General features: G+C 51.7%; 2 protein-coding genes across 2 annotated transcripts; both read right to left on the bottom strand.

Annotated features, from left to right (window-relative positions):
* Positions 1–2,109: 2,109 nt before the first annotated feature.
* On the bottom strand, positions 2,110–4,524 carry LOC118575219 (E3 ubiquitin-protein ligase RBBP6-like). Its single transcript, XM_036175861.1, is given in 1 exon segment — positions 2,110–4,524. A coding segment is annotated over 1 exon segment (2,415 nt).
* A 1,762-nt stretch (positions 4,525–6,286) lies between these two features.
* Positions 6,287–8,702, bottom strand: LOC118575218 (E3 ubiquitin-protein ligase RBBP6-like). The gene is given in 2 exon segments (XM_036175860.1): positions 6,287–6,997; positions 6,999–8,702. Coding segments are annotated over 2 exon segments (2,415 nt in total).
* Between the last annotated feature and the right edge of the window lie 1,090 nt (positions 8,703–9,792).

Below are 9,792 nucleotides of genomic sequence, written 5' to 3'. Positions count from 1 at the left end.
AAGAGAGAGATAGAGAAAGAGATGCAGAAGAGTCAGCGCTGGCCTGTTTGGTTCCCGTCACTGGTTCAGTTCGACTTAGAGCGTATGTCTTCCTGGCCGACTTAGCACCTCCAGGAGGAATTCTTCTGACAATGACAGATGTGTTTTTAGGAACTGGCGCATTGTCATCCGTATATTCTTCTTCCGTCTCTGCGTTGAAGATCCGCAGATCGCTATTGGCAGCTTTCAGTCTTTCTCTCCCCATAATCTGCTTCTTTAAGTCGCACAGGGAGATATGGAGCCCATCAAAGACGATCATGTCATAGTTGAGTTTAGAGGAAAATTTATAGTGCACACAGGGCATGGTGGCAGAGGATTCCGTGTGCTGGGCGCCGCTCTGAACCCTGACCTTTGCAGCTGGGACTCAAGTCAGCCCCGGGACCTTGATTTAACTCCTGTCTTCCAAGACGCTGTCTCAGAAGAGAGCTAGCTCCGAGGGCTAGAGCCCAAGACTCTTCCTCTGAGGGTTGTGCGTTTGTGCCCCACACTGGCTACCAGATAAACCACCAGTTCTACTTGGTTCCGATAATAAATGCCCAGACACAGTTATCTCAGACAGAAATTGCCAAAAGATCACAGAGACCAGGAGTCAACCCACAGCCAACTCTCACCCACCTTTCCAAGTCCTGAGCTGGAAGGCGGAGATCCCGTCTCTAGGAATCCTCAGACCGAATGAGCTGAGATCCTGTCTCCACCCGCCTTATATTCCTGTCTCCACCTCCGGGGTGGTGGAATTAAGGGTGTGGCAAAACCCCGCCCACTACCTCTCTTTCTCTTTCTTTTTTCTTTTGTCTTTTCTTTTCTCTCTCTCTCTCTCTCTCTCTCTCTCTCTCTCTCTCTCTCTGTGTGTGTGTGTGTGTGTGTGTGTGTGTGTGTGTTTGTGTTGTGTGTGTTACTGACTGACTGAATCTCATGGAGCTGGGGTGGTCTTGAACTCCTGATCTTCCTGCTTCCTCCTCCCTCCTCCCAAGTGCTGGGATTAGAGGTATGGGCCAACACTCCCTGGCCTCTATGCTGAACTAGTGCCTGGATCTGCCCTCTGATCTTCAGGGCAACCTATGTGATTGGGGCATAAACAAAATATCACCACAGTCATCCTCAACTACATAGGACTAAGAGACCAGGCAACATAAGATGATAAAAGAGGTTTTGATGTCTAGCTCTACTGCCAGGAAATGCAAAGGCTAGAAAGAAAGGTAGCTTTGGCATATCACGCACAATAATACTGTGGCAAAGCGTTGCCAAAGGTTAAATGAAAGAAGCAGCTGTAAGGGATATAAAGTTGAGTGCAGAACCTGCCATGTGCGTAAAATATCACAAAGGAGTGGAAATAAGCAAAAATGAAAACGCAGAAACACAAAACACTGGGGTCATGAGATCTTTAGGAGCATTTTATTTGTATTTTTCCATCTCTCAAGCCTACATGATCATATTCCGTTGCCCGCTTTTTTATAACTTTATTATTTAATTTAATTTTACATGTCAGCCACGGATTGCCGTGTCCTCCCTCCTCCGGCCACCAACCCCGCTCTCCCCTCACCCCACCTCCCTTTCCCATCTCCTCCAGGGCAAGGACTCCCCTGGCGATTCAGCTCAGCCTGGTAGATTCAGTGCAGGCAAGTCCAGTGCCTCTGCTCCCTTCACCCAGGCAGAGCAATGTGTCCCTGCATAGTCCCCAGGTTCCAAACAGCCGCTCAGGACAGGTCCAGGTCCCACTGCCTGGGGGCCTCCCAAACAGTTCAAGCTAATCCACTGTCTGACTTATCCAGAGGGCCTGAACCAGTTGGGGGCTCCTCCTCAGCTCTTGGTTCAGTGTTCATGTGTCTCCACTAGTCTGGCTATTTGTCCCTGTGCTTTTTCCATTCATGCTCTCAACAATTCTCACTCATACAATCCCTCCTCCATAGAGCCGAATGGACTCCCGGGGCTCTACCTGGGGCCTGGCCATAGACCTCTGCGTCCCCTTTCACCAATCATCGGATGAGAGTACTACCACTACAGTTACGGTGTCTGGCTATCCGATCACCAGAGTAGGTCAGTTCCGGCTCTCTCTCGACCATTGCCAGTAGTCTACTGTGGAGGTATTTTGTGGAATTCGGTAACCTTTCTGGTGCTTTGCTTCTCAAAAGGGTCCCTAAGGTGGACCCTCTGCCCTTAATAGGTTTTGGTGTCATGGGGGTGGGTGAACCTTCTCTGAGGAGACCTTGAGCGAGAATGATAACATCTCTGTGGAGGTGACCTTGACCGAGATCTGTGAGAAGCTCCAGATCTGGACCCTGAAGGGTGATGACGTCTCTCGCCTCTGCCTCTCCTGGGGATCCAAGGTGATGGCGAAGAGAGGCCAGAGTGTGGGCGGCTGGAGGATCCAGAGTAAGAGCTGGACCGTGTCGAACCAGATCTTGAATTTGAGTCAGTGTATGCGCTTCTTGGATCCGATGAAGCAGTACAGGGAGACCGAGGCCTGGAACAGGAGCGCCTACGCTTCCTCTGAATCTCTCCGTACCCCGTCGACGCCTTAGGAAAATCATTGGTAAACTCGGCTAGCCTGGACTTTTCCTTCTCCTCTTCCCTCAGTCGTCGCTGCTCTCTATAGAATTCTTCCCGGGACAAAAGCCGTGCTGGCGTTGTAGGCGTGGTGTTGAGGTGAGCAGTCTGCACTCCTGACGACCATACCCAAGGTTTCCAGGTACTGGCAGGAGCTGGTGGAAACCCTGGACCGGGGACACTGTATCCTGCAGGCTTCTGCTGGCCAGGAGGAGACCCAGGAGAGACCTGTGGGGGAGGGACACCTGGAGGAACAGGCACACAGACCGGAGAAGCTGGGAGTGAGGGGCCTTGAGGCCTCTGGGATCTCCGGCTGTGCTGTCTCCCGCGCTCTGTGCTCCTGGAACAACTTCCTTCCCCTCTTCTGACTTGCTGTGGTGGAGAAACCAGGTAGCCAAACTCGTGGAAATGTCCCGAACCTGGTGGTCCACCACCTGGATGAGCAGCCCTTCTTCTTACCGGACCGGCTGTGGGGATCCGCTGTCCCTGCAATGATGACTGTCCCAACAGAGATGGAGTTCCAAGGACGGGCACCTGGTGGCCCTTTTCCTCAGGAAGAGCAGCAGTTGCAGTTGAGGGGACTCCCTTGGAATGTTCTGGTTCCACCGCTGCGGCTAGTGAGAATTTATCACGGGCCTCCCGAGAAGGGCCATCTAGCTTTTCCGAATGGACTGCTACAGGCACCGTCCCGGGCAAATCAGGTTCCGGAGCTGGGCCAGAAGATGGATTTCCAGGCACAGAAGGAGCCAAGGAAGATGGACTGGAAGTGAACGAAGATACAGAGGTAGCTGGGCCCGCTGAAGAAGAGGTCACCGGGATCCTCAGGGGATCCTGCTGCCTCGATACTGGGCTTCTCATCAGAGGCTCTGCTTTCCCCTGAATGAGGGGTATCGGTGGCAGGACTGGGGTTGGGGCTGGAGCTAAATGTTTGCCGGGTACTTTGGTATAGCCAGTTCCGTTTCCGAAGTTAGTAACAGCCTGTCGTAAACACTTGTTGGCAGTTAAAGCATCTGGAGAAACATCCTTCTGATGACACGTTGGACATGTATGTTCATCTGATTCCAGGAGGGCTGTCCTAATGCATTCATCACAGTAACTGTTGCCACAGCAGGGGATGATGGCGGCATCCACCATGAGGTCCTTGCAGATGAGGCACAGGAGCTCCCCCGGGATAGGACGGTCTTCTTGTGAAGATGAAGATGAAGATGACGACGGTTCCCTTGGTAACAAGGGTGCCTTCTCTTTCTTCCCCACACCATAGGCCTCCGCATCCACGGTTGGTATTGCGTATTTTCCAGTGTTGGTAAGCAGTGCACCCTTCGCGTTAGGATCTTCCACCTCAGTCAGAAAACTTGTAGGAATTCCAGTGCTCCTTCTGATTCTCCGGCCAGTCTGCAAGTTCTTATCCCCGTTTGTTGGGCAACTCTTAACGTGATGACCGGGGACACCACAACGAAAACAGGTATAAGACGGAGGTGGTGGACCTAGAGGCTGCTTCACGGAACCCATTGGGCCGTATTCACGGCCACATTGCAACATCATCGCTTTGATTTTGTCTTCCTCCGAAGCTTCGGCTTCAGCCAGATTGGCAGTCTCTGTGAGCTGGGCCAGAGAAAGAGATGCAGAAGAGTCAGCGCTGGCCTGTTTGGTTCCCGTCACTGGTTCAGTTCGACTTAGAGCGTATGTCTTCCTGGCCGACTTAGCACCTCCAGGAGGAATTCTTCTGACAATGACAGATGTGTTTTTAGGAACTGGCGCATTGTCATCCGTATATTCTTCTTCCGTCTCTGCGTTGAAGATCCGCAGATCGCTATTGGCAGCTTTCAGTCTTTCTCTCCCCATAATCTGCTTCTTTAAGTCGCACAGGGAGATATGGAGCCCATCAAAGACGATCATGTCATAGTTGAGTTTAGAGGAAAATTTATAGTGCACACAGGGCATGGTGGCAGAGGATTCCGTGTGCTGGGCGCCGCTCTGAACCCTGACCTTTGCAGCTGGGACTCAAGTCAGCCCCGGGACCTTGATTTAACTCCTGTCTTCCAAGACGCTGTCTCAGAAGAGAGCTAGCTCCGAGGGCTAGAGCCGAAGACTCTTCCTCTGAGGGTTGTGCGTTTGGGCCCCACACTGGCTACCAGATAAACCACCAGTTCTACGTGGTTCCGATAATAAATGCCCAGACACAGTTATCTCAGACAGAAATTGCCAAAAGATCACAGAGACCAGGAGTCAACCCACAGCCAACTCTCACCCACCTTTCCAAGTCCTGAGCTGGAAGGCGGAGATCCCGTCTCTAGGAATCCTCAGACCGAATGAGCTGAGATCCTGTCTCCACCCGCCTTATATTCCTGTCTCCACCTCCCGGGTGGTGGAATTAAGGGTGTGGCAAAACCCCGCCCACTACCTCTCTTTCTCTTTCTTTTTTCTTTTCTCTTTTCTCTCTCTCTCTCTCTCTCTCTCTCTCTCTCTCTCTCTCTCTCTCTGTGTGTGTGTGTGTGTGTGTGTGTGTGTGTGTGTGTGTGTGTGTTACTGACTGACTGAATCTCATGGAGCTGGGGTGGTCTTGAACTCCTGATCTTCCTGCTTCCTCCTCCCTCCTCCCAAGTGCTGGGATTAGAGGTATGGGCCAACACTCCCTGGCCTCTATGCTGAACTAGTGCCTGGATCTGCCCTCTGATCTTCAGGGCAACCTATGTGATTGGGGCATAAACAAAATATCACCACAGTCATCCTCAACTACATAGGACTAAGAGACCAGGCAACATAAGATGATAAAAGAGGTTTTGATGTCTAGCTCTACTGCCAGGAAATGCAAAGGCTAGAAAGAAAGGTAGCTTTGGCATATCACGCACAATAATACTGTGGCAAAGCGTTGCCAAAGGTTAAATGAAAGAAGCAGCTGTAAGGGATATAAAGTTGAGTGCAGAACCTGCCATGTGCGTAAAATATCACAAAGGAGTGGAAATAAGCAAAAATGAAAACGCAGAAACACAAAACACTGGGGTCATGAGATCTTTAGGAGCATTTTATTTGTATTTTTCCATCTCTCAAGCCTACATGATCATATTCCGTTGCCCGCTTTTTTATAACTTTATTATTTAATTTAATTTTACATGTCAGCCACGGATTGCCGTGTCCTCCCTCCCCCGGCCACCAACCCCGCTCTCCCCTCACCCCACCTCCCTTTCCCATCTCCTCCAGGGCAAGGACTCCCCTGGCGATTCAGCTCAGCCTGGTAGATTCAGTGCAGGCAAGTCCAGTGCCTCTGCTCCCTTCACCCAGGCAGAGCAATGTGTCCCTGCATAGTCCCTAGGTTCCAAACAGCCGCTCAAGACAGGTCCAGGTCACACTGCCTGGGGGCCTCCCAAACAGTTCAAGCTAATCCACTGTCTGACTTATCCAGAGGGCCTGAACCAGTTGGGGGCTCCTCCTCAGCTCTTGGTTCAGTGTTCATGTGTCTCCACTAGTCTGGCTATTTGTCCCTGTGCTTTTTCCATTCATGCTCTCAACAATTCTCACTCATACAATCCCTCCTCCGTAGAGCCGAATGGACTCCCGGGGCTCTACCTGGGGCCTGGCCATAGACCTCTGCGTCCCCTTTCACCAATCATCGGATGAGAGTACTACCACTACAGTTACGGTGTCTGGCTATCCGATCACCAGAGTAGGTCAGTTCCGGCTCTCTCTCTCGACCATTGCCAGTAGTCTACTGTGGAGGTATTTTGTGGAATTCGGTAACCTTTCTGGTGCTTTGCTTCTCAAAAGGGTCCCTAAGGTGGACCCTCTGCCCTTAATAGGTTTTGGTGTCATGGGGGTGGGTGAACCTTCTCTGAGGAGACCTTGAGCGAGAATGATAACATCTCTGTGGAGGTGACCTTGACCGAGATCTGTGAGAAGCTCCAGATCTGGACCCTGAAGGGTGATGACGTCTCTCGCCTCTGCCTCTCCTGGGGATCCAAGGTGATGGCGAAGAGAGGCCAGAGTGTGGGCGGCTGGAGGATCCAGAGTAAGAGCTGGACCGTGTCGAACCAGATCTTGAATTTGAGTCAGTGTATGCGCTTCTTGGATCCGATGAAGCAGTACAGGGAGACCGAGGCCTGGAACAGGAGCGCCTACGCTTCCTCTGAATCTCTCCGTACCCCGTCGACGCCTTAGGAAAATCATTGGTAAACTCGGCTAGCCTGGACTTTTCCTTCTCCTCTTCCCTCAGTCGTCGCTGCTCTCTATAGAATTCTTCCCTGGACAAAAGCCGTGCTGGCGTTGTAGGCGTGGTGTTTAGGTGAGCAGTCTGCACTCCTGACGACCATACCCAAGGTTTCCAGGTACTGGCAGGAGCTGGTGGAAACCCTGGACCGGGGACACTGTATCCTGAAGGCTTCTGCTGGCCAGGAGGAGACCCAGGAGAGACCTGTGGGGGGAGGGACACCTGGAGGAACAGGCACACAGACCGGAGAAGCTGGGAGTGAGGGGCCTTGAGGCCTCTGGGATCTACGGCTGTGCTGTCTCCCGCGCTCTGTGCTCCTGGAACAACTTCCTTCCCCTCTTCTGACTTGCTGTGGTGGAGAAACCAGGTAGCCAAACTCGTGGAAATGTCCCGAACCTGGTGGTCCACCACCTGGATGAGCAGCCCTTCTTCTTACCGGACCGGCTGTGGGGATCCGCTGTCCCTGCAATGATGACTGTCCCAACAGAGATGGAGTTCCAAGGACGGGCACCTGGTGGCCCTTTTCCTCAGGAAGAGCAGCAGTTGCAGTTGAGGGGACTCCCTTGGAATGTTCTGGTTCCACCGCTGCGGCTAGTGAGAATTTATCACGGGCCTCCCGAGAAGGGCCATCTAGCTTTTCCGAATGGACTGCTACAGGCACCGTCCCAGGCAAATCAGGTTCCGGAGCTGGGCCAGAAGATGGATTTCCAGGCACAGAAGGAGCCAAGGAAGATGGACTGGAAGTGAACGAAGATACAGAGGGAGCTGGGCCCGCTGAAGAAGAGGTCACTGGGATCCTCAGGGGATCCTGCTGCCTCGATACTGGGCTTCTCATCAGAGGCTCTGCTTTCCCCTGAATGAGTGGTCTTGGTGGCAGGACTGGGGGTGGGGCTGGAGCTAAATGTTTGCCGGGTCCTTTGGTATAGCCAGTTCCCTTTCCGAAGTTAGTAACAGCCTGTCGTAAACACTTGTTGGCAGTTAAAGCATCTGGAGAAACATCGTTCTGGTGACACGTTGGACATGTATGTTCATCTGATTCCAGGAGGGCTGTCCTAATGCATTCATCACAGTAACTGTTGCCACAGCAGGGGATGATGGCGGCATCCACCATGAGGTCCTTGCAGATGAGGCACAGGAGCTCCCCCGGGAGAGGACGGTCTTCTTGTGAAGATGAAGATGAAGATGACGACGGTTCCCTTGGTAACAAGGGTGCCTTCCCTTTCTTCCCCACACCATAGGCCTCCGCATCCACGGTTGGTATTGCGTATTTTCCAGTGTTGGTAAGCAGTGCACCCTTCGCGTTAGGATCTTCCACCTCAGTCAGAAAACTTGTAGGAATTCCAGTGCTCCTTCTGATTCTCCGGCCAGTCTGCAAGTTCTTATCCCCGTTTGTTGGGCAACTCTTAACATGATGACCGGGGACACCACAACGAAAACAGGTATAAGACGGAGGTGGTGGACCTAGAGGCTGCTTCACGGAACCCATTGGGCCGTATTCACGGCCACATTGCAACATCATCGCTTTGATTTTGTCTTCCTCCGAAGCTTCGGCTTCAGCCAGATTGGCAGTCTCTGTGAGCTGGGCCAGAGAAAGAGATGCAGAAGAGTCAGCGCTGGCCTGTTTGGTTCCCGTCACTGGTTCAGTTCGACTTAGAGCGTATGTCTTCCTGGCCGACTTAGCACCTCCAGGAGGAATTCTTCTGACAATGACAGATGTGTTTTTAGGAACTGGCGCATTGTCATCCGTATATTCTTCTTCCGTCTCTGCGTTGAAGATCCGCAGATCGCTATTGGCAGCTTTCAGTCTTTCTCTCCCCATAATCTGCTTCTTTAAGTCGCACAGGGAGATATGGAGCCCATCAAAGACGATCATGTCATAGTTGAGTTTAGAGGAAAATTTATAGTGCACACAGGGCATGGTGGCAGAGGATTCCGTGTGCTGGGCGCCGCTCTGAACCCTGACCTTTGCAGCTGGGACTCAAGTCAGCCCCGGGACCTTGATTTAACTCCTGTCTTCCAAGACGCTGTCTCAGAAGAGAGCTAGCTCCGAGGGCTAGAGCCCAAGACTCTTCCTCTGAGGGTTGTGCGTTTGTGCCCCACACTGGCTACCAGATAAACCACCAGTTCTACTTGGTTCCGATAATAAATGCCCAGACACAGTTATCTCAGACAGAAATTGCCAAAAGATCACAGAGACCAGGAGTCAACCCACAGCCAACTCTCACCCACCTTTCCAAGTCCTGAGCTGGAAGGCGGAGATCCCGTCTCTAGGAATCCTCAGACCGAATGAGCTGAGATCCTGTCTCCACCCGCCTTATATTCCTGTCTCCACCTCCCGGGTGGTGGAATTAAGGGTGTGGCAAAACCCCGCCCACTACCTCTCTTTCTCTTTCTTTTTTCTTTTGTCTTTTCTTTCTCTCTCTCTCTCTCTCTCTCTCTCTCTCTCTCTCTCTCTCTCTGTGTGTGTGTGTGTGTGTGTGTGTGTGTGTGTGTGTGTGTTGTGTGTGTTACTGACTGACTGAATCTCATGGAGCTGGGGTGGTCTTGAACTCCTGATCTTCCTGCTTCCTCCTCCCTCCTCCCAAGTGCTGGGATTAGAGGTATGGGCCAACACTCCCTGGCCTCTATGCTGAACTAGTGCCTGGATCTGCCCTCTGATCTTCAGGGCAACCTATGTGATTGGGGCATAAACAAAATATCACCACAGTCATCCTCAACTACATAGGACTAAGAGACCAGGCAACATAAGATGATAAAAGAGGTTTTGATGTCTAGCTCTACTGCCAGGAAATGCAAAGGCTAGAAAGAAAGGTAGCTTTGGCATATCACGCACAATAATACTGTGGCAAAGCGTTGCCAAAAGGTTAAATGAAAGAAGCAGCTGTAAGGGATATAAAGTTGAGTGCAGAACCTGCCATGTGCGTAAAATATCACAAAGGAGTGGAAATAAGCAAAAATGAAAACGCAGAAACACAAAACACTGGGGTCATGAGATCTTTAGGAGCATT

The sequence above is a fragment of the Onychomys torridus genome, unplaced genomic scaffold (genome assembly GCF_903995425.1).
Source record: "Onychomys torridus unplaced genomic scaffold, mOncTor1.1, whole genome shotgun sequence".
In the NCBI taxonomy this organism is placed as follows: Eukaryota; Metazoa; Chordata; class Mammalia; order Rodentia; family Cricetidae; genus Onychomys; species Onychomys torridus.
Note: the sequence above shows the minus strand (reverse complement) of the source record. Positions and strands in the feature narration are given on the sequence as shown.